Below are 26,159 nucleotides of genomic sequence, written 5' to 3'. Positions count from 1 at the left end.
GGAGGGAGTAGCCTCCTGCAGTTGTAGTTCTGTAGGTTTTTCAAGCTTGAAGCTTGAAGTTTAAAAGGTATTTTGACCCATTTTACACTGCCATTTACTTTCATATTTTTCATATAACATGGTACAACCAGTCGCTATTCGGGCTCATAACCGGGCGGAGGTTACACAATATTTGACACATTATGGGATCCCCAATGCAGGAGCTACCATTGTTTTGTAGTCGAGGCGGATCCAGCATACCGCTTTGAGGTGTTTTATTCCTGGGTTACATTTCCTGCAGTTATAATTTTTTTCATGCTTACAAGGTCGCAGCAGCGTATCGTCCTTACACGATAATTGAAGTTCCGTTGACGTCCTGGGAGCATACTATTTGGTTTAATTGTGCCCTTCCTCACCCTTCATTTGGGCCCCTTAAGTCTTGATGGGGCTTCTTGGCTAGTTTTAGCTGGTTTCACTCCGCATCGGGACTATCTCAGTGTTAATATAGCAGACCTTAGTTTGCTATATGGACAAGTAATGCAACTCTATAGGCGAGTCATACAATATATTTCTCGTACTTTTCTAGTGGCTCCAGCTGGAGCTGCTTCTCCAGCCCCTGTAAAGGGCAGAGGCCTTGGGATTAGTCCCGTCATGATTAACTCTGTGATGGACAAAGGGATTCTGGGACCTACTCTTTTGGATAGCTCAAAAAATTGAACAGCTTGTTGCTGTTTTCCCACAAACTAGTCCTGTTGAGAAACACAAGATTCTTACTAGGGGTTTGCCTAGTGGTCTGATTCCTCCTCCAGCGGACTGCAACACCTGGGAGACGGTGTTTACCTCAGTGTATACACTGTGTTTTGGCACCCCTTCCATGAGCATTCTACAGAGCATTCTTAAACGAGTACAGGATGTACATGGGGCTGGTCCAGCCCTGGATTTGGGGAGGAAATTTGTGGGAATGTTCCCCTATTGTCTCAGATATGATTCTGGCTAACAGTAAAGGCGATGCAGTTTGCAAGTGCACCAACGCCTAGAGGCAGTGGTGGGCGTTGATCAGCAACGACAGTTGCCGATTATTATTGCAAATATCTATACATCCCTAGGATACAATAATTTGGGAGTGAGACAACTTACACAAGTACAGAGTAAACCTCTTCTGGAAAAGGAGGGTCGTCCAGTCTTTCCAATAAAGGGATCAAACAAGAATATGCAGCAGCAGAAGCCTAGGTCTTGTACTGGCTCGCCTCCACCTGACGCTTCTGAGCATAGATATGATTTACATGACCGCTCTAAAATGAAAACACCTGAGTTCCTGGTTCCTGATCCCTGTTCTCCACGTTCCTTTCAGGAATCGTCGGCTCAACAGTTTGGCGGACGGGGGTGACCAGATCGCAGACAGGGCGAGTCCACGCAACAAAAGTGAGACCTGCAGCACCGGTTTGACGTGAAATTCAAACGGGAGAAACCACCTCAATATTGAGTCCCAATTTAGAAGAAGAAAGTTGCAGCTTTGACAGCACAGTATGCCCCAGACGGTAAGAATCGTCCTCCGGGACAGGAGTTAGGCGGTGACTCTCCTCAACAGTGCGGCAGAAGTTACCATAGTTCGGCAGACACCCCACCAGCTTCTGTAGGTGAAAGCAACTGGCACTTTTATAACTGTTAAAACTGAGGACACCCACGTAGCTCCCCCGATAGACTCTATCAAGTAGCCCTCCAAATTGAAGGTGATATCCAACACACTGTAAATGCAGTCCTTCCTACAACATTTTGCTTGCGGAGGTAGATTGGCCTCCCCTTTCTTCTTTGCGTTCTATAGGGGCGAGGATGTAGTCCTACCAGCTTTTTCACAATATGTCCCAGAGGAGACTATATAGGCTTATGCTTCAGTCTGGGCACCTGCTTTATGTCGCAATCATGCGGGATGGGATAAGGATTCACTGTTGCATGTTGTTCCTTTACGATCTACTCCTCAGCCCCAACCACAATATCCCATTAAACGTGATGTTAAAGCATCCGTTGGTGACTTTTTGACTAAGTTAGAATATCAAGGTGTCATTGAGCCCTATGTCTCTTCTATGAATAATCCTCTTTTTCTGATATTGAAACCAGACGGTTCATATCGCCTAGTTTTATACTACAGGCATTTGAACAGTCATGTCTGTACCTTTGCAGTACAGAATACACATAGCTATGCTTTAGTGAATAATATTGTTCATAAGAAATTCAAAGCTACGTTGGATATTTCGGATGGATTTTTCGGTCAAACTTTGGCTACAGAAAGCAGTGACTTGACCGCATTTATTGCTCTTGGCAATCAGAGACTCTATGCGAGGTTGCCTATGCGTGCAAGCATAGCCCCGGGTTTTTGCGGCATGCGTTGTGTCGATTTTACATGAAAATTATCCTGATGCCTTTTTATTATATGTCGTTGACATTTACTTGACGGAGGATGAACTAAATCCGCATCTCATGCGTGTGGATCGCATTATCATGCATTTTGCAACTTTAGGATACACATTTTATTTTGCTTAATCGCATATAGCTTTTTTGGCAGTTCTTTTCCTTGGTTACTAATTGAATAATAAGGGTAGGAGGTTGGCACCCCAGTTTTCAGAGAAATGTGCTCAATTGCAACCTCCAACTACTCTCAAAAAGTTGCAGTCTTTGCTGGGTTTCTTGAATTTTGGCAGGACCTATATTCCTGATTATGCCCAGCATATCAAATCGCTATACTGGTAGATACACCCTTCTTTTTCGTCTTCCAGTTGGCTTCCGGGATACACTGCAGCGCTGCATGCAGTCTTTGCAGTCTGATCTGCCTGCAACTCAATTCTTGTTAACTGGAGACAATACCACAAGTTTGGTCATAAGGATTGTACCAGGAACGTTAGGATTCACCTACGTGACTTTTAATGAGGGGGAACATGGTTCCTATTGCTTCTAAATCACATGTGTATACTCCTTCAGAAATGCCTTTTTCTTCTACTGAAAACATTTTAATAGTCGTACAGATAGCAATTCTAAAAGAATGCCCTTTGGCTTAGGGCAAACGCATTTTTATGGTTTTGCTTGTGCCTGCTTTGGAGGCTGTCACGAAGGCGAGTATACCCATTCAAAAGCTCTGCATCCTCCTTGGATACAGTGGCTGGCATCGGCTAATGTGAGTTACGTCATTGATCCTTCTCTCCAGACACAAGAGTTTTTATAATATGAACAATTGCACCCTCCTCCTTTGTCCCACCTCCTTCTTGATCAGTACAAATGTATCATTTACACTGATGGATCTGCACAGCCGGCCATGAGTTCTAAGCATGCTTATTCAGCAGCCTGCGCTATTGTGGCAGGCACGGTAGTGCACTGTGATTTTAAGTCGACCTTGGTTCACACACAATCCCTTGGGGATTGCACGGCACAATTAGCCGGGTTCTGCGCTTTTCTTTTGACTCTTGAGTTTTCCGATTTTGAAGGGCCTACTCTTATAGGGTGTTTGATTCCTTCTACTGTGTACAATTCTTTAATGACAACTTATTCTTTTGGAAACAGAATGATTTTCGTGATTCTAAAGGTAGAGCAATCAAGCATAAATCGCTTTGGGTCAGAGTGGCCGCTCTCAAGGGCATTTGCCACTCACACATGGTATCCATACAATAGGCCATCAGTGTGTGGAAGCACACGCTGTGGGAAATTCTATGGCTGATGAGGCAGCCAAATCTGCACCAGCCACATGCGCTGTTGCAGCTGTTACAAGTTCCATGACAAAAATCGATTGATATTTTTGCAGCTATTGCTGTGTCGAAGGAGGATACAGTATTTCCCCAGGGTTTCCTTTCGCGTTATTCCTATCACTTAACAACGATCAGGTTGCGTTTGTGACTATTCCGTCAGTTGGTGATCGATTGATTCCCAAAGAGGACTGCAGACTTTCATTGATTGTGGCTGCCGATGAAGGAATGGCTTCCTCACCTGCGGGAGTGATGGCCAAATTTTCTCTTTTACAAAAACTTTATTGATGGCGTGGCTTATACCAACAAACACGCAAATATGTTCTTTCGTGTGACATTTGTCAACAGATTTAACCTTCTACTGTTTCATGACCACCACATACACAACTTTTAATTTCAAATCAACCCTTTGGTTGTATTTATCCTGATCACTGCGGTCCTTTGACATCTGACAATACTTTCAAATATATTTTGGTTGCAGTTGATTCATGCACTCGATTCTTTGGGGTATGGTCACAGTGATGTGCTGACGCTCGTACTGTTATAAAAGATTTGCATGTCTTTGTAGGGACTTATGCCTGTGGTACCTTCCATTCTGACCAGGGTCCGGCTTTTGCCTCTAAGGTTACCATGATTTGATTAAGTCAGTGGGGGCCCAGGTACATTTCTCGTCTCCATATCGGCCTGCAAGCAGTTCTGTTGTGGAGCGGATAAACCATGTCTTAAAGCAATCTTTTACAGCAGGGGTATTAGGTTCAGGGGTATATGGCCATGTCTGAACTGGGGTGGCTTGGTGAGCAAAATAACGATGGATTAAACCCAGATCTGTGACTGGGGGAGAATGTTTTGCCATTGTGCAACATTCCGTCCATCATCTTGTGTGTTTTGCTGTTCACCCTATGTGGGAAAGGTATGCCCAGACGTGGGTCCCGTGCTCACTAAGCCACTGGAGTCAAGCTATCCTGGCTGAAGACGGCTGATAGCCAGAAACCGGTCCTAGGATGCTTGATTCCGGTCCAGGGAAGACATGGCTTGGCAGTTCGGGCTGGACTGTTCCCATGAGGCACAGGGTCAAGACTGATTTGCATATGACCATGTCTGAACTGGGGTGGCTTGGTGAGCAAAATAACGATGGATTAAACCCAGATCTGTGACTGGGGGAGAATGTTTTGCCATTGTGCAAAATTCCGTCCATCATCAGGTGCAGGCCAAGGCTGGTTGACTCATCTCTATGGGGTTCAACGTGCACTAACTAATCTCCCTAGAAGATATATGGGTGGGCAGACCCTGTACTAAATGCTCTTTGGCATTAAGATGTTTGTGCCAGACTTTGACGGTCTAAACGTTGTGGCGACTGCCGCAGCATTTGACGTATATAACCATTGTGCTATGTTAAAGGATCTACAAAAGAATTGTGATGCCCTAGTAAAAACCGATATGCCCTCGCCGACGGATGCTGCAGTGCTGGTCCCTGTTTCTGATTGGCTGCCTAAAGTTGGTGATCTGGTCCAGGAAAAGGTGGTAAACAAGAAAGAATTTGGTCCTGCATACCTTGCTCCAGTCCAGGTCCTTGGTTTAAAGGTCACCCGAACTTTGATCTTAACCTCTGCTACCTGGATGCAAAGACAATCGGTTCATTTCAATTGAACATGTCAAGTTACACCATATGGCCGATACTTAATAGAATGCCTACAAACGTCCCACGTAGGGATGTACCACTATATCAGATGCCTTCTATTTCTCCAACATCTCCCCGACAACTGGAGGGGGAGATTGACCCTTCAATTGATTTAGTGCCCGTTTTGCCTTCTTCATTTACAACTGGTGAAAACGAGTATACTTCCCCCCCAGTAGAATTTACAGTTCGTATCCCGGAAAGTATAATACATTCGATTCCTAATGAGGAACAGCCCCCATTATTCCAGCTTAGCTCCAGCGGTTACTATATTGACCAAGATAACTTTTTCTGGGATACATCTTCGTTGTCTTCTTCTATAGCTGTGCCTCCAACACAAATTTAGTTTTTTTTATCTTGTGGTTGAAAAGAACTTACCTGATCCCACCATGGACTTATATCTGGATCAGCTTGTCAATAGTGCTCCTCTTCATGTGGATTGGTTTCGTGACTGTCTTTTTCCTTTCGATTAATGGCCAATTCTTGCCTGAATGCTCTGCTGCTGAACTGGCCAACAAATTACTGGCCCCTCATACTTCTTCACATAAAATGAAAAGAGACCAAACTCTTGTTAATATTTCAGCAGTCCCGATTGCTAATGGCATTACTTGGGACAAAGTGCCATTCGATGTACATGGTCCAACGGAGAAATTCCATATGTCTTTCATGTTTCCTTACGAGATATCATTTTACCTGGCATGCATTCGGATGATTGGAATGTCAGTGCTGTTAATTCATTGTTTGCTGATTAGCAATATTATACTGTTTTTGATACTGGAGACTTATATTTAAATTCTGCATATTATGCAGATTTATTTTCTTACCAACATTATGGAAATCACTTTCTTCTCAAAACCCGTACTCAGAAACCCATTTTTAATTATAAACAAAAAAGGGAGTTCCATTACACAGCAAAATAAATTTAAATTTTTTACTGGTTCTAATCTATCCGACCCAGCTTTCTGTTATTTCAAATTGAATATCTCCAAATTGAACCACTATATTCTTGCACAGACTACGTTGGTTTATTTCTCATCCTTCTTTGCAAATCTATCCATCAAAGGTTATGATTATTGGAAGGACACTATTGATTGGAAATCTATTTGGGGCACCACATTTTGGCAAGTGCAGGGTACTGAATCCTTGCATTGTGCATGTTTTATCCTGTCTCAGTTAATATTATTATATCAGGCGGTTCAACAAGCTACATGTTTCGGGTTAGCCACTGCTAAAAATGTGAATATTCCCTCTATTCCATCTCTGGTTCAATATGAAAGGTGGCACACACATGCCAATTATACTATCGATGAATTGACTTGTAGGTTACAAAATGGCTCTTTCAATATTTCTATGATAGATCCGGAGGGTTTGGTGTTATAGCCCACACACACCAATGCTTATCATTTACCTTTTATATATGCTGCTGACGGGTTTACCCAAAATAAACCTGATCCCCGTTACCCCGACATACAGTTACCACTTATTCAGTCAGTAAATTGTATCAACAATGGTTGGAACATTCAACACTTTCGTCTGTGAAACACCGTCTTTCCCTTCTGTTAGTTGACATTAATCTTTCAGATTTGCTTTTGGGTCTAAAATCCCCTCGTAACACACATTTTGTTTATGCAACCTATAATGAATTTTGGAAACTATCACAAATGGAAGCATCACTACACTTACACCAAATTGATCAAGATAATTTGGAAAAAGTTCTTGCCGTAGTTGATAACAGTATAAACACACTGTCTTCTCGTATTTATACCTTAGACAATACTGTATTGTCTACTATTGATATTGTTCAGAATGAAATATCTACTTTTTATCATGGTCAGAATCAGCTATTTTCAGTTATGTAATTTAGTGGGACCTTACAGACACTTAAAAATGGAAGAGTGCCATGGGATTACCTTAATGCTTCTGCACTATTTTTAAAGTTCAATTTGATAAATAAAGGGAAAATGATGTCTATGAAAGATGCAACTTACACAATGTTACATATAGAGAAACTAGAACAGTTACCATTTACTGTGGCTGAAGCAGATTCTGTGGTATGGTAAATACATGGTGTTATTTCATTGCCCAGCTCACTTTTCCAGTTTACAGGTTAAATAAAAGACTTTTCTGTAGGTAGATATGAACCACTTGGCAGCAGTTTCATACATGAATTGTGGTCCTTGCCATTCGCATTCTGTTGTCAACATGCGGAAAAATACGTTTTCCTTACAGGGGAGGATTGGGACTTCCTTGTGTGTAAGCAAGTAAAACTCCACAGTACCTGCAACCTTTCAGCCCCTAATTTGGCTTCATTCTTAAAAGGAACCCTGGTCCCTGCTGTTATTCCAACTCTCACTTTGCTTTCCAACAGGAGTTATCTAAACAATCAGAACTGCTGTGGTTTACGGGCAGGCATCCCGACCAAAGTAACAGTTTCACAATGAATTACTTGTTGCAGCAATGTCCTGTTCCCCCGCACCCTCACAAGGGAATGTAGATAGTTTGCTGTGGCCTTCCATTCCATTCCAACTTTGAAAGCAGATTTCAAGACTCAAAGCGATATTGTTTCAACAAGAAGTGGCTCTCACGTCAGCTCGTGGGACCTTCGAATTGCAGGTGGCAAGAACATCCAGTGAAATTCAGTCTTTGCTAAACACGAATGTCCCCCTACACTTTGGGGAATTAATTCACCAAATCTTTAATGCGTCTGATACGGCAGTCCAGGCCCACTTTTCTAAAGTTGTGGGACCCTGCCTTGTCACATTGTTTCAAACTATATTTAGAGTAATACCTCCTTTATTCATTCTATTTTTTCTAGCGTATTCGGACGGTTTCTCCTGCTGCTGCTCTTGGATTATGGCGTGTTTTGCAATGGCTGCTCAATCTGTGGTACTGCCCAGCCATGCACAGTTGGAGCTGTACCGTGATCGAATGCAGCAGCATTTTGTTTTAATGCCAATTGAATCTCTTGACACTTAATATTGGCTGACCTTCCATTATGCCTACTTCACCTGTGTGCAACCTTTGTTCTGTCGCATCCAGTGCCCTTTTCAATGGGACCTGGATGTCTGACTGTCCACTACATCACCCGCTGACCTGGATTATGAACTGTTGATGTGTCTAGTGATGTCTCAGAGGCAGGACTGTTGCATGGGTATGCGCCTTGTGTATGATCCTTCACTGGGGCTGTCGGCCGAAGCGAGTACCTGTGCCCGGGCACAGCGTCTCTTGGATCTCAGTTTCATCAAACTCGACATATGTTGCCCTGGAATGCGCCTTGCGGCCTCTAGTTATGAGTAGCGCGTCTGTTCTTTTGAATTGCTTAACTGGGTGGCATCGCTTTTCACTCTGGAAGGTTTTGACACTTTGTTGGAGCTCATGACATTCCATTTGTCATGCAAACCTTTTGGCCTGGATGATGCGCTGTTATTGGATATATTTTTGCATACAATGTTATTTTCTTCTTTTCCAACCTATTACTTTCCTACTTTGGAACTTTGAATTCTGACTAGTCCTCTGATACAGATGCTTTGGTCCTGCTTACCAGTGACTTCTGTATTAAACCAGGGCTAAAGTCCTGACCAAGGGGAAGGTGTCACGTGGCCTATGGGCTTATTGTCGTCTTCCCTAAGTTAGCATGAGGATGTTGCAGGTTGCACGATGCTTTGCGCACGTTACCACAAAAATTAAAAGAAAAAAAAACTTTATTCGGTTTCACGTAAAGAAAACCATAAAAGTTGCAAAACATCCAAATTACATTAAAACATAATTCCATAATATTGCAGATCAGATAAAATGCAATAAAAATTCACTGCACAACCTCCCATGGAGAACTCTGACAGTAACATGCACATTTCAGGGTCAAACAGTGTAACCCTTGCATTAGCACAACCCTACACGGGTATCATAACATTCGTAAACATATATCTCCTCAATAGATCATCAAACAGGTAGCTATTCATCCAAACAAGCCCTGGTTCTCACAGTGGATTTCAAATAGCCAACAATAAAAAAGATACAATCAGCCTACAACAATTGGAGGTACAGGAGAGCTGGGCGAGCCTGATTAAAATTCATCTTCTTTAAAATAGGGACTAAAAATTATCCCCGGGGTACCTCGTAAATGTGGCAAAAGACCATAAAATGTAGCAAATCCTGTGGAGACTCTCCGTCGCAGCCACAGGGTGCTAACAACTGGGAGGAAGAGGTGTGGCGCCGCGGCCAGGGCGACTGACGCTGCAATCTGGGGACCACGGTTCGATCCCCGGCTCCGGCGGCAGGTTAGCCCAGCACCATGTGACTCTGGGCAATAGCTCGCTTAATCTTCCCGACGGCCCCCCAGCGCCTAGAGACCCTTACGGGTGATTGTGCGCTTTACAAATGTGGACTTTACTTTTTTTACTTTAACAACTGACCTCTATTGCACCCTTTTGGAACAGCAAGTAGGAGGTGGAAGAAATCCAGGCGAAACCTGGACAATACAAACGCTTATAAATAGGTATAGACCCCAGGATATAAGGCTTGACAGATGGAGTTGTTTTTAACATAAAAAAATTGCGGGCACTAGATTTCCGCAATTCTCGCTTATCCCTTTCCATTTTCCTTAAACTAGTGAAAGATTTCCTGATTATCACCACATCCTTTTTAGGTCTCGCCTAGCTATTGCATAAGCGATGCTCTGCGAGATATTTAGTAAGGGGCTTCTGAAAGTGCTCCCAAAGGCTGCAGGCGGATCGGGTACAGTGCATGTGCGCCAGGCGCGCGCACCATTTGTCAGCCTGCGTGATCACTTTCGTGGCCGCTTTGAAGTTCTCAGTGAGCCGTGCGGCCACTGAGAACATCAAAGCGGCCGGATAGTAATCACAAACAAAAAAAACCCATCCAGGTTGCTTTTTCTAATGCTTTTTATTTACCAACTTGAATTAGTAAATGAATGGACAAAACCCTGCACATATTTTTAGACAAATGTATATCTGATACACATGACTACAAAATAACACACCCACTGCAGCTGCAATACAACCAGTTTTGTTTTGTTTTGTCTTTGGTCACGCAGCAAAGTATCACTAAAACAAATGTCAAAGCCAATAGTTCCCAAAGGCAAGGCAGATTAGATTTGCAAATGCTGGTTTTTAAATACCATTGCTAAAAATCCTTGGCTTTCACATGGGGTTTTGCAGGCAAACTTGTGAAAAATTCCAATATTTTACTATCTGAGAAGTGTGTGCAAGAATTGTGTAAGTGCACTTTAGAAATGTGATGCTTCTACGGGGATTCTATGAGGATTGGGCGGACCGATGATCGACCCCATAGATAACTGTAGACAACTAACCCCACACACACACACACACCACAGACACCACACACACACACATGCACGAACACACACACATGCACGCAAAAACACACACCACACATACAGGCACACACATACACAACACACACCACACACACTAACACACACACATACAAAACACAACACATGCACACAACACACACACCTGCCTCCCCAAGCCGTGCAAGCTACGGGCAGCAGACCCTGAAATAAGTACACTTTTGATGTTTAGAGTTATTTCAAACCATAACAATTTAGCACAGACATGGACCGATGATCGACCCCAGTGATAACTGTAGACAACTAACCACACACACACCACAGACACCACACACACACATGCACACACACACACACACACCCACACACGCACACAAACACACACACCACACATGCAGGCACACACACACGCAGGCACACACACACATACACAACACACACCACACATACAAAACACAACACATGCACACAACACACACACCTGCCTCCCCAAGCCGTGCAAGCTATGGGCAGCAGACCCTGAAATAAGTACACTTTTGATGTTTCTAGTTATTTCAAACCATAACAATTTAGCACAGACATGGACCGATGATCGACCCCAGAGATAACTGTAGACAACTAACCACACACACCACAGACACCACACACACATGCATGCACGCACACACACACATGCACGCAAACACACACACCACACATGCAGGCACACACACATGCAGGCACACACACACACACACAACACTCACCACACACGCAAACACACGCACATACAAAACACAACACATGCACACAACACAAACACCTGCCTCACCAAGCCGAGCAAGCAACGGGCAGCAGACCCTGAAATAACTACACTTTTGATGTTTCTAGTTATTTCAAACCATAACAATTTAGCACAGACATTTACAGTGATTAAAACAAAGCAGAGTCAATGACGTCACAGCTTATCAATCCGTGCATGCCCTGAAGAGTTGGAATGTATTGTGGGGACCCTTCAGGACACCCTGTAAACTCTACGACTTTCAGTAATCCTACCACGAGGCGCAAAGACCGACAGATTGTTGACAAATAGCATACAAAAATCCTACAAAGACAAAACACCTATATTATGGGGCAGAAGCTGACACCTGTAACATAAAATGTACACCGTAGTCGCATTTCCACCGCAATAGGTTTAAACAAGCATTGGCATAGCCAATAGGTCTCGCTTTTGGGACCTTATAAGTATTTACTTATGCAGCACAATATCCTTGTTATGCTTTTGGAAATGTCGCTTTGAGAACTGCACAACACCCTGTGTCAGTCTCACCTATGGGCTACACAACAGTAATAACAGGTTTGTTTTGTGTGACTTTTGCATCTCACTAGACTCTAAAATACCCTTTAGATCTGAGTATTTAAGCCATGATTACAAGGGGGTCGGATTTAGGTGTGGGGCAACCTTGAGGCCAGAAATGACTATTACTTGGGGGGCTGTGACAGCAATCCCCCAGGCTCCTACAATTGCGATGGTAGGCAAGGGTGCAAGTGCGCATGTCGAGCCGGTTGGAGCAAGGCACTCGTCCATGCACACTTCATCCCAAGGAGGCCCGGTGTTCACTGTCACTTATTCAAACAGGCTCCTCCCCCCAGCCACGTCGGCCTGCCTTTAGTCACTGTCCTGCAAACTTTGCCTGGGCCATGCCGCGCACTATGTACACAAGTAATATTTAATACATAGACAGCAGTGCAACAAAACAAACTGCGGCATCACCCCCATTCCTATATCAAAAACCCGCCGCTGGTGTTTGTGTATGTTTAAGCATGTGATGTCACTTCCGCTACCCCAGGCGTTTTGGTGGAATACTGTTCATGATTATTACTTTATCAACCTGCCCGGAAACTCTGTGTTCATTGGAGAAGAAGCTATAACCTCGCTTCTGTTTTGTGTTACGTCAGTTGTCTCCCGCCCATCTCGCGCCAGTCCACTGGCTCCACCCACAACAGGTTTCACCCCACACCTTTCACAGCTTTGGAGAATGTCTTGAAAGACACTTCAGAAGTACACTTTTTGCCACTTCATTCTACAGATTCCAGCCAGTACTTCTTCTTTCAGAAGCAGGCCCCTGTCGGAAACACTCACTTTAGCCTCCATTTTACCAATTCAAGAGGAAAGATAGATCCTTTGCAGCTTCTGTAATGCATGTGAAAAGAGGAGACTGGAGCCAAGGCTGGGATTCTCTGTGCAGTATTAAAAGCCCACGTCTGGAAACTTGACACACTTGAATACTCACCAGGTGGCCCCATGAGAGATAGACACCGTCAGCCAGACGTGTCTTTTTTGGAAAAAAATCATTTGCCTGGCCGTTTTTGCTTTTCCACACACACAACCACACATACACCCAACCACAACCACAACCACACATAACCACACACACACACACACACACACACACAACCACACACAACCACAAGCACACACACAACCACACACATAACCACAACCACCCACACAACCACACACACAAGCACCCACACTACCACACACAACCACACAAACACACACACAACCACACCCAAGTACACACACACAACGACAAGCACACACACAAGCACACACACACACAAGCACACACAAAACCACAAACACAACACACACACACAACCACACACACAACCACACACACAGCCACACGCACTACAACCACACACAACCACACACAACCACACACACTACCGCACACACAACCACACACACACACACATCCTTACACACACACAACCACACACACACACAACCACACACACACACACAACCACAATGACACATACAACCACACATACAACCACACCGTCAGTGCACACTTTCACCAGGCACAGACACCATCAGTCGTCAGTGCATGCTTTCACTGGGCACAAACACCACCAGCCATCACTGCACGCTTTCAGCGGGCACAAACACCACCAGCCGTCAGTGCACGCTTCCACCAGGCACACACCACCAGACGTCAGTGCACGCTTTCACCAGACACACACACACCACCAGACATCAGTGCATGCTTTCACCAAGCACACACACACCACCAGCCATCAGTGCACACATTCACCAGGCACAAACACACCACCAGCCGTCAGTGCACGCTTTACCAGGCACACACAAACCACCACCCGTCAGTGCACGCATCCACCAGGCACACACACCACCAGCCGGCAGTGCACACTTCCACCAGGCACACACACCACCAGCCATCAGTGCACAATTTCTACAGGCACACACACCACCAGCCATCAGTGCACACATCAATTGTTAACGCATCCACAATTAACTATTGTAGCAATCGCAGTATGGCGCACTTTACTTTTAAACATGCATCTAAAGCGCAGCATGCCACCATTGCTACAAAAATAAATACACATTTTTTTGGCCTACAATGTATAGACTTTTGTTGCAATTGGTGTTGCAATATTTAGCAATGCCAATAGCTCACTTAATTAATGCGAGACCTATTGCATTGTAAATACTTCTTTACAATAGATTTGTGGAAGGAAAATAAATCAGCATGCCCTAGCTCTTCAAAGCTACTTTTAATATATCGAAGCCACGGTATTCCGGACGTGTTGTCAAGGGACATACACTCTTTTAAGATCAAATGGCTAAGAGTTCATTCTTTATTTATCCAGCAGTTTAGCCAAAACACCAGAGGGCGAAGTGCCATGGTGTCACCTAAAAAGGGCACCCCCAGTTCCTCGTGGACCACCAGGTTCAACAGACCACTTGGAACACCCAACAAGCACTTCAAAAAGTGTTCTCAACCACCTGAGATGCGTCTGTGGCCGTATGCCCTCAGATTTCACCACGGTAGCAGACTATAGCTACACTTTTTGTCTGGTAAATGTTCTGCATGGCTGCTATTGGTCACAACCAAATCCCCCTTTTTCTTCTGAGTTAGTGGCCCCCATTTTAATTGATAATCCAATAGGACCCCCAAGTATGAAAAAACATCTGTGCGGGGGAACTTTGGCGGGTCCTACTCTAAATTGAAAACTTTTTTGGGGGTGAGTCCCCACCTGCATTATGTAAGATTTCGAGCTGTTAATTTATCAATCTCGATCCGACATAAAGTTTGAAAAGGCATCTAGCAAAGATTGGAGAATCCTAGCAGGGTAGCCCACGTCACCCTACATATGGGTAATCTACCCCTGTAGCTAGTAAAGCTGTATCTTTATCTAGATCGTTAATATAGAGGTTAAACAAGAATGGGGCCAGAATGCATCCTTGATGAACACCCCTCTGAATGTCAAAATCCCTGGAGACACGAAGATCCTGGGAGAATCTAACATTGGCCTTTATTGCCCTGTGAAGGTCCTCGAGGAAGTTGACAATATTGCTCTCTACCCCCATGCCCCTTATGGACTACCACAGTTTGATCCTGTTTACGCAATCAAATGCGGATGATAAGTCCATGAAGGCTAGGTAGAGGGTTCTATTGAGCCACGGTTGACCAGCTCAACCGGAATCCAAATTGGACATCGGAAATTATCGTGTGCTCCTTAGCCCAGGTTGATAGTCGTTCTAATAATACGCGGCCCACAACCTTAACCACAGAATCAACAAGTAAGATTGGCTTATAGCAAAAGGTGCTATTGCGATCACCCTTCTTGAAAACGGGTACAATAGTTGAAGTGGCCCAAGACTCGTGGCACCCATCCCTGGCCACTGCATTAAACACAGCCGTGAGTACCAGCGACCAAAAAAGTGGATTCGACTTAAAAAGGTCCTGGGGGATGCCATCTGGACCTGGAGCTTTATTTCAGGTTAACCTGGCAATACCAGCCTCAACCTCACCCTGCTCAAAAACCACTACGGGGGCATGCTTAACACGACCTATCTGACGGATTTGCCCTGTTGAGCTTTCAAGCACAGTTTTAAAATGGAGCACCCATTCGTCCTCAGCGATGTGCAATCCTAGTGCACAAAAAGTGGTCTGCTAACAATGCCCCAGAACCTAGAGCTATTCCTCAGGGTGCTCAACTCTATCAACTCCCTCCAAGCCTCCTCCTTCAGGACACCCTTCCGTTTGGCCAATGATAGTGTGTACTCTTTGTGACAGGCTCTTACCAGGAGTTGGTTTCTCTGGTTAACATTCAGGGCTTCCCTCAGCTTCCTCACAGCCTGGGAACATGATGAATCAAACCATCTAGGGGTTGAAATAACTAATTTGCGTGCTGGAGCATTTAAGAGTTCACCGACTTTAGAGTAGATAATGTTAAAAGCGCTGATGACCTCTCCCGGGGAGATACACCGCGCTAGTTCTGTGGTGCAGGATTGTCTTACTTCACACAAAAAAAATTATCTAGAGAGATCTGGGACCATTTAAGCCATCGACTACCATCAATTGTTATTAGCGTACCCGTGTTCGCCACCCTATTATTTCTAAGTAGTAGAGAACAACGCGATTGAACACAGAGCGGATTATGGTCACTGTAGGGACTTTCCAGAATAGTAAAACCACAGAATAAAGTCTGTAAAGAAGAAGAAACTAAAATATAATCTACAAAGGAACCACTGCCTCTCCCTTTAAAAGAGTGGACACAAGCTTTACTGTGCGGGTCAACTAAGGACATTAGAGACATCAAGTTGAATTCATTTAATAGATTGTTCAATAATTCTCCCTGAGTAAGATGTTCAAAATGGAACACCCTGATCCAAGGGCAGCCTAAGTTAGCAATACTTCTGGTCTTAGGGTCTCCACATGGGTGGATATTAAAGTCACCCAGGACGATAAGATTATGTGAAATACAACTACAGAACCTCTTTATATATGAACCTAACAATGTAATGTTACAGACACCTGGGGAGCATGCCAATGAATTATAAAAATGTATAAGACCCACACTAATGGCCCCCCGTTCTAATACCAGAGCCTGAAGTCCTGGGCTTGATGACAACACTACCTGGATCTGGCAATCTACCGCCAGAGATATATAGATGACCAGACCAACAATGGCTCTGCCACTCACCGATGGAGAAACTGGAACAAAAAACGTTATATCCCTCCAGGAATAAGCCGCAATCCGCCTGCCACGTCTCTTGTAAACAGATCACACTAAATTGTTTCACAAATTGCAACCAGATGGGATCCTGAAACTTATTGGCCAAGCCTTCAATATTCCATGATAAAACGTTATCAAATACATGGGGGACCCCATTTGTTTGCACCAGGGAACCCTGCTGTTTGGGCTCTGGCTCTGCGGCAGACAATGTGGGGCTCGTAAGTCAATCACACTCTACCTACTTGGTAAATGAAGAAAATCTATTAAATAATTCCAGAGGGGGAGGGGCGATATACTGTCGACCTGGGTGGTGTAATGAATGTGCTGCAGGGGTGGGCAGTTATGCATAAGCAGGAGGAAATCTTTGGGACCAGCCATCTGGGGGGGCTTCCATGTTGGTGTTCCTAGGGGTATACCGTGATGTATTCAGTTTGTAAAAAAAGCCTAAAGGTAAAGCCCTAACAGCAGACCCAGAGCTGGGCGGGGAGGAGTAAGGGTGCCTGAACAAGATCCTTTCGGCAAGATGTGGTCTATTAAAATTTACAATACCACAATCATCTGTACCAATTGTTCGTGAGCTACCTATCCAGCTAACTCTACACACCATAATGATATTTTTTGCCACCATTGAGCCCACAGTGGTATTACTTGATAGCCAGTGAAGTATTTTGTTCTTTAACTGTCCAAAATCCTCTTTAATTCCCGATATAAGAGTTGGAACATTCCCCACACCACTACATAGGGGGTAGATTCGGGTGGTAAATGAATAACTGGTGGGCACTGTGACTGAACCTCTTTACTCTCCTGCAACCCCTGCATCTGACCACCTGATGGTTGTTTTACAACCTGGACCCGCTCCTGTGCAGGCATATTACTACTCTTGCATGGGCCTTTGCTCGTTGTTACACCCCCCCCTTACTAAAGACTGCGTCTGTGGTTGGGTTTGTGACTGTTCCGAGTTATTATTATTATTATTAGACAAATTTGTCAACTAAAGAAAGTCCCTTGCAATGCTCCGTCCCGGGCTTTCCCTTGGCCCTCCTGAGAAAGAGGTGGTACAATATGATTACACGCTGCTAGGCTTTTCTCAATCTGAGTCAACCTCTCAAGGATCGGTCTCAGTTTTAAATCCAACATCTAAGCTAATCATTGCTGCCTGGAAAGATTCCAGGGCTATGCATGGTTCCGTGATTGGGGCTACAGTAACAGGTGCCATAGGCTTGGTAACAAGGTTGGGTTTAGATTTCTTCGCTTTATCCCCAATGGGTTGTGATTTCCTTTTACTGCCTGCACCGAGCCACGAATTCCCCATAGCCGGCATGTGTACATTCTCGCTTCTGGTGACTAAAGGTGTTTCCATTGAGTTAATGGTTGAGCTACCAGCATTCCCTTGTGGTAGATGGAGTTCACTACCCCCCTTGTTGCTTGTTGAAATAATAGGAGAAAGGGGTCTTGGCGTAGTCTTAGGCGAGACTGTTAACAAACTAGAGGACCCAGCACCAACCTGTGAGCCATCATCAATCCCAGAGCATAAAGATAAGCTCAGAGATTCATCGTTACCCTCGCCAAGGACAAGTGAGTAACATCAAGTGGGGGATAAGAGATACGAGTTGGTGACATGGAGAGACGTCTATTAACCAACTCAATCTCCTTGCTATTACTGCTGCAGCCCGCTGTAAGAAAGAATCCATAGTAGATACTGAGGCAATGGTACCAGTCTTTACCCTTGCAGTGGCTAATGCTGTCTTGCGTCAAACCATGGCTCAGCAGACTAGCAGGCAAATACCAATAATACTGCAGTCCCAATTTGAGATGACAAATGGACAGCCCTGGGGTCGAGAGGCACCCGTGGCGCAGCACCATCAATCCACGCACGTGCTCCACAGCCTTTCTCTGTAAAAGAATCAGTGCAAACAGGGGCCAAGACTGAACAACAACAAAAGTCAATCCTACCTTCTCCGATTTCACAAGTTGAGGCAGCTACAGGATATGGGTGCAGCTCACAGAAAGAACCAAGAACCAAGAGAGTAGGCCCAGCCCAGCCTCAGACGGGCGCAGATAGGCCCGTCCTTGCCCAGGCGCGGCCTGGGCACGCCAGTGCAGCGGGATCTCTGGCCGTGTTTTAAGAGCCCCCGGGCGCTCACTCCTTGTGTTAGCGGCGTGTGCGCAGCTGGGCAATGTGGTCCGGTAACAAAGTATCAAGCAATGTGCGGTAGCAAGACTTCAAAAGGCTCCCGCGTCAACAAAGTAGCAAGTGGCTGGCTGTAGCAACACTTCCAAGGCTCCAGCGCAGCGGGAGCCCTGGGCGCGTTTTAAGCCCCTTCGGGCGTTCTCTCCTTGCGTTGGCGGCGTGCGCGCAGCCTGTACAGCTGGGCAGTGTGGTCCGGTAACAAAGTATCAAGCAACGGGCGGGAGCAAGACTTCAAAAGGCTCCTGCGTCAACCAAGTAGCAAGCGGCAGTCTGTAGCAACACTTCAAAGACTACACAAGTTTATTTTGCAAATATCTCATTTGTTATTTTTACATGAGAACCTAGTGCTATTTTCACGCCTTGCAGGTTCTAGGGATTTAGTCTTAACATTGTGAACAAGGTCCACCAACAATGCCCTTTGTTATTCTCTTCTGGTCGGGCCCTAGCACTTAGACAAAACATACAGATGCAGCTGTTGTTTGAGAACACATATTGCGTTCTTATTGGAAAATATGGATAGGTAGAAAACACTTGGAGAGGGAACTTTCCAGGGAGAAGAGCATGACAGCACCTATGATGTAGATCTACCATCAATAGACGGAGGTACGTGGTCTGTAAATAACGCCCAGAGATCTTCTAATGTATACTTATTCTGCTTCTAGACAAGGGGAGGAGGTTAGGCTAAGCTGTCTTTCACTTACAGCTCCTTTCATTATTTACTGATTACTTAATATGCTGACCGTATTTGTGTTATGCATTTTTCTGCTTATTGTGGCACGTATACTTCATACTAGAGCACGTTAGTTAAAATAAATATTTTAAACTTGCTTGTGTCTCTGTCAGATCTTATTGTGGACAAGTGTAAGAGTGTTAGTGAAAGGGTGTGTCTTGCAACCACGATTCCTGAGAGAGTTGGGAATGTTGTGTTCTGGGGTGTCTAATCACTTGTTCCTCTGTGAGTGAGCAGGAGTGCAAGTGAGAAACTATAGCTAGTCGGTCCCAGGCTTATGGGTACTAAGGTGGTAGGATGACAGTCCCTATATAAGAAGGCCCCACAGTTCTACGCATAGTTCTGTATTTGTGCAGAATCCCTACAACAATGTACCTACCTATATGTATTGCTTTGTATAAAGATGTATAATAATTATGTTTTAAAAAATACATAGATATTTTTTAGGTTCTGCTTAACAAATGTACTTATTACTTATAGTTACATTATTCTACGTTTTAACATGTATATAAGTGACTGCATAAATAAGTAAATCTTTTATCATAACTATTTATCTACAATTGTTTCACTCTTAAATTACACTTTTTTTTAATTTAGAGTACAACAACACTTGAAAGCCGGAGTTTTATTAAATGCATCCTTAATCTATATATATTACCTTCCTTATGCATATATATACCTTCCATCTACTTATGTATCTATGTATTTATTATGTTGCTTCTAATTCAGTAAATTCAATTCTCTACCCTATTTTTCACCCTCAACCTCTCTCAATATATCCTCTACCTCAACTCTCTGAGTCATCTAAAACCTCATTCTACTACTCTTTCCAATGCATTAACCTATTTCTCACCCTATACCTCTATCAATATATCCTCTACCTCCACTCTCTTATTCATCCTAAACCCTGTACCACCACTATGATCCCCAAAATAACCCTTTCTAGACTCTTCCCTCTTCTAACCCCACTTGGATCATCTCCTACCACTTTTTACTATTCAGATCTCCCAAACAAGCCTTTCTAAACTCTTCCCTCTGGTTTTTCCCTTTCCACCTACCCTTTACTCATCTCAAACCCCCTCCTACTCTTATGAGACCATGCCCTCTTCTATCCCTCCTTCCCGCTTTAATCCCTCCACTATTCATTTTCAAATCAAATAATAAACTTACAAGTCCACCACTCAAATTAATTTGTTATTTCCCTATACTAGTCTTCTCCAACTCCCCTTTACTCACCCCAAACCCCCTCCTACAGCTATAAACTCCCCAAAAACCCCAACATATTTCTAGGCTCTTCCCTCTTTTATCTCTCCACTATTCCATTTCAATCCAAATAACAGACTAACATATCCACTGCTCAAATTAATTGCATATTTCCCTATACTAATTCCCACTAATGCTGTGTGGGTCCTGAAGTAGTGTGCTACTCACCAAAAATGCGCTTCAATACCTCTTCAGGGGTAGCAAGCACTATATAAATGCAAACCTTTCCCCCTATGCTATCTCTCCACTATCTTTCTCACTCCTAATAATAGACTAACATATCCACCACTCAAATTACTTTCATATTTCACAATAGTAATTCACCTCTAATCCTCTGTGGGTTCCGGATTAGCGTGCTACTTGCCGAAAAAGGGCTTCAACACTTGATCAGGAGTAGCAAGTGCTACATAAGTGCAAACCTTTTTTCCCTCTTCTATGCCTCTCTACTATCTTTCCAAATAAGTGACTAAGATATCCACCGTTCAAATTACTTTCATATTTCACAATACGAATTCACCACTAATCCTTTATGGGTTCCGGAGTAGCGTGCTACTCGCCGAAACGGCGCTTTGACGCCTCATCAGTGGCAGTAAGCACTATATAAATGCAATTACAATACAATACCATGGATGTTTCAGTAGTCTTATGCTGACAGAAATTAAATGATTTATATGAGAGATGTTTCCTCCTACTATCAATGGTCACTGCAGACAATCAATTTAAAGCTAAAGAGAGATTTTAGGCTGATTCACTGCCCACTAATCCAATTGGGCACTGACAATCATTTTCCATCTAAAGTTGACCTCCAGGCCTCCATGCTTGCAGTCATGGGTATGTAATCCATAGAACAGTGGTTTGTTTTGCTATTCACTGATAGTTGAAATTCCTTCATCTTTAGGGACATAAGTGCATTATGTTTTATATGCTCTGAGTGATGAAAACAACTTATTGCAAGTACTCATACAGAATTATTTGCAGTTAGTATTAATTCTTCTGCGTTCAATTTCAATGCTAATGTTACAAATATATGATTCGTTTGAAAATGTTTTTCTTGTAATTTGAGGGATTATCCGAGGAGGTAGAGCGCCTCATTCTGATTTTCAATGATGTGTACCATAATGTGTTTTTTTGATTATAAAACAGGATATATATAAAATGTTTTAATTATAATCTCATGTGTTCCTTTTTTTAGGAAGTGGACAGCTGGGAAATTATAGAAGGGTTGAAAATAGGACAAACTAACGTCCAGAAGCCAGACAAATATGAAGGATTCATGCTGAAAAAAAGGAAATGGCCGTTAAAAGGCTGGCACAAAGTAAGTTTAATTATGAAGATGTGCAGAGAACACTGCATGTGAATTCCTGTAGAATGTTTATTATCAGTCTTTCTGTTTCAGCAAAAATTTATTTTCAGTTTGAGAATTGAGAGCGTTGTCTATGAATACATTTTAGGAGCTCTGCTCTGCTACCAATGTAAATGTGTTTAAGTACTCTATGGATGTGGAGGGGGTGCGGTGGGTGCGGGCTGCCCCAGGTGTCATCACTGAGGGGAGTGTCAAGTCAAGTCAAAAGCCACTTTATTCGATTAATAAAAATCATAAAAGTATACTATATAAAACAGCTCCACATATTACATACAATCTCATAAAAACAGTTAAAAACAATTTAACAATTTCATTTATAATTTAATACTTCCAATGGTGCATGGGACTGTTGTACCAGCCAATCTTATTTTCCTGCTCCGAACAGCACCAACAAAAAAAATTTGCAACACAGAAAATAGAAAATGGATGTTTCAGTAATTGCAAATAAAATAATGCTGGTTTAACCTGTATGAACCCTTTATCTTTCAGCAATGGTAGTATATACTCTTTACTAATTCCAGTATAAAAGGTACAAAAACACAGTGCAGCATCCTCTGGCCTACACCACCCTGATGGGAGTGACAAAATGGCACTGACGGGGGTGACAAAATGGCAAAAATATGTTTAACTATGTTTTTTCCCTTATTTTAATCATTTCAATGTAGGCGGGGGGAGGGGGGTTGACAAGCAATTATCCGCACCGGGTACCACCTGATGTTGCTACGTCACTGAAACTGACAAGTTTAACAAAATAAAAACTCGAAGAGGCTTTATGTAGCTCACAGTGTATACACTTCTTTCACATCCTTGGCCTCCTCTGTTAAATAAGAAAGCCGTACAATCTCGCTCCTTCTCTGGTAAGGCTCCCAGCATCTGGAATGCCCTCCCTAAAGATCTACGACTCAACCCTTCATACGCCAGTTTCAAAAAAGACCTTATAATGCATCCGCTCAACAAATATTGGGGTTCATAATCCTTCTATTACCATACTTGCTACACTCTCCCTTCCATTTGAAACCCTTGCCTTCCCTCCCTCTCTTCACCCCGCTTGTGTCGACCGCACCTATTCACCCCATCCCTACCTTTCTTCACCTTTTTCTTCCCCCTTCCACCCCTTTTCAAAAACTTCCCCTCCCCCCCTTTTTCTCACTCTCCCAACCATTCCTTATTCACAAAATAATTAGTCTACCTCCTTTATACCTTTTAATAATTGTAAATTACTCTATTCAGGTGTTGTTTCATAAATAGCTACTTCTTTGCACTTTTTATTGATTCAAGCTATATAACTCAATGTGTTCTCTTAGTCCACCATGTTCTGAATGCTTCATTTGGATACCACTGTTTTGTATTCCATGTACTATTGTCATTCCAATGTAAAGCACTCTGATACCCCCGGGTGGAGCCAGCGTTATATAAAACCTTTTAAATAAATAATAAATAAATAAATCCAAGTGCCTCTTAGCCAGCAATGCAAGACAGCTATCTGCTTTAGCTAGGACCCAATAGCACTACCTGACTGTTTCCAGTTTTAAATATTAATCTGCGAGAATATCATCACAAAAACTATCATAAAACTATTGTGATATCATGAAAGTAAGTATGCATAGGTAAGTATATGTTTACTATTCTTAACTCCACATATATATGTTCATATACATATATTAAAGGTAAGGACATTTTGAGCTAAGAATAGTATATCTATACTTAAATTCACCAGATCATGCAAGTCGATATTTAGGTCAAGATGTTCTGGCAAAACAATATTTTGCCACTCGATGTTGTCACATACAACCAATCTAATGCTTGCATTTATGCTATCAGGTTAAGAAAGAAAGGCTTGCTATATTTAAACTAATTTTGCCACAGTGCCCGGTGTCTGAGCATGATTGGTCTTTCCCATGCGTGGCCCAGGTGGCATTGCTGCTCTAGCTGTATTTCTACAATGTTAACATGCCTATTTCTCGTTTCATCTTTCAGTCATATTTTCTCGTTGTCTTTTTTTTCCGTTCTTATTCAGATTGGTGGCCCCAGGTGCCTGGTATTCATGCCAATATTTGAAGAGTGCATCATCTGTGCACATCCATTCTCTGTAACCCTCATCATGGTTTTATTTGTTGTTTGTAAAAAACATGTTTTTTTCCAGACTGTACTCGTAAGACTTTGGAAGGACATATCTGTCCAATGGCCCTGCAAATACCAAGGTTGGGCAAATCCATGACAATTCCTATGTTAGAACGGCACTGTTGGACCTGGGGGTCTCCAAGTCACATAGGGTAGCTTGGCACTAAGTGGGAAGGCCTAACTCAAAGGTACATATGTTAAGTTTGCGTCACACCCTTCAGTAACATAACGTCCATCCACTCAAAAATAAGGACACTACACCAATTTTAGAAAAATACGAGTCACTTTATAAAAGTTTTCTTAGTTTCTCATTCCTCTAGCTGTTCCAGAACTTAATATAATCAGGTTTTCACAATCTGACTGTTTTACATTGGCAAGGTTAACATTTACAGTCTTCAACAGGATTTGCGCATTAATAAAGTTTCTCAGTAAACGCTCCTTTACTTCCTCCTAGAGTTATGTTATGTTATGTTGGTATTTTTTATAAGGCGCACAGCTGCCCCAGCCAAGGGGCGTCCCGGCGCCTGATCAGGTACCACAACATAACAAATCGGTGCTGGGAAAGACAAGAAGAAATCATTCAACAGTTGGAAACAAAAAATTTTTATGGCGCGCCTGAAAGGAGTGAGACTGTTCAGGGCTCGAATGTGGGCGGGGAGGGAATTCCACAATCCAGCCGCTAATACTTTAAAAGAGCGACCTCCCATCCTACTAAGTCTGAACCGTATATTAACCGCCAGATGGAGAGATTCCGATCTGAGGGACCGCGTAAGGACATAGGGGGAGACAAGCTTAGCAAGGGCTGGAGGAGAAGAAAGCTTCAAGATTTTAAATGTCAGGCAGAGAGCCTTAAATTTAATTCTCTGTCTGACCGGCAGCCAGTGGAGAGAAGTCAAAACTGCAGAGACAGAACACCGTCTAGGAAGGCCAACGATGGCACGTGCCACGGCATTCTGCACCCTTTGCAATCTAGTGGCTTCTGCCTGATTCACTCCAAGCAGCAGCGCACTCCCGTAGTCCAGCCGCGAGAGAATGGAGGCTTGGACCACCAGTTGCCGAGTAGGGGGGTCGAAGAATTTGAGGACCGGTCTCAGCCCTCGCAGAATACCATAGCAGGTAGCTGCAACCTTCTTCGTATGGCTGGTGAAGGAGAGTGTAGGATCCAGCCAAACCCCCAAGTTCTTAACTTCGGCAGCTGGAATGGGAGTCACCCCCAATTCTGGAGGCCACCACTGATCTCCCCAAAGCTCCGCCTGTTTTCCTAAAATCAGGACCTCGGTTTTTTTGGCATTTAGCTGCAAACAATTTGCTTGCATCCAATTTGCCACGGCTATAAGTCCCGCACGGAATCTGGGAGCGATCACCTCAGCATCACCGCTGAGTGTCACCGCCAGCTGCGTGTCGTCGGCATACGACGTCATGGTAAGGCCACATTGCCTGACGACTGCAGCCAGCGGTTTCACATATAGGTTGAACAGGGTGGGGCTCAACGCAGAGCCCTGCGGAACCCCCAGCCCCAGCGGATGAAATGAGGACTGACCAGGTGGAATAGCCACTTTAAAAAACCGGTCCGAAAGGAAAGAGCGAAACCATTGGAGAGCGGACCCCTAAATTCCCACTTCCTCCAACCGCCGCATCAGGATATCATGAGACACCGTATCAAACGCGGCGCTCAGATCTAACAAAAGGAGCGCCGCTGTTTGGCCAGCATCTAGCACCGTTCGCAAGTGCTCGATCATAAAGA

At 43.7% G+C, this 26,159-nt stretch overlaps 1 protein-coding gene across 2 annotated transcripts in view; it reads left to right on the top strand.

Moving 5' to 3' along the window:
• Positions 1 to 26,159, top strand: part of OSBPL6 (oxysterol binding protein like 6) — a 755,438-nt gene that overhangs the window by 243,567 nt on the left and 485,712 nt on the right. For both annotated transcript variants that reach the window (XM_078681507.1, XM_078681506.1), the window contains exon 3: positions 22,124 to 22,246. In XM_078681507.1, coding sequence (XP_078537633.1) covers positions 22,124 to 22,246 — 123 coding nt within the window. The remainder of the gene's footprint in view (positions 1 to 22,123; positions 22,247 to 26,159) is intronic.

Source organism: Lissotriton helveticus, chromosome 3_1, assembly GCF_964261635.1.
Source record: "Lissotriton helveticus chromosome 3_1, aLisHel1.1, whole genome shotgun sequence".
NCBI lineage: Eukaryota > Metazoa > Chordata > Amphibia > Caudata > Salamandridae > Lissotriton > Lissotriton helveticus.
The sequence above is the reverse complement of the archived record's forward strand: the minus strand, read 5'-3'. Positions and strand labels throughout refer to the sequence as shown.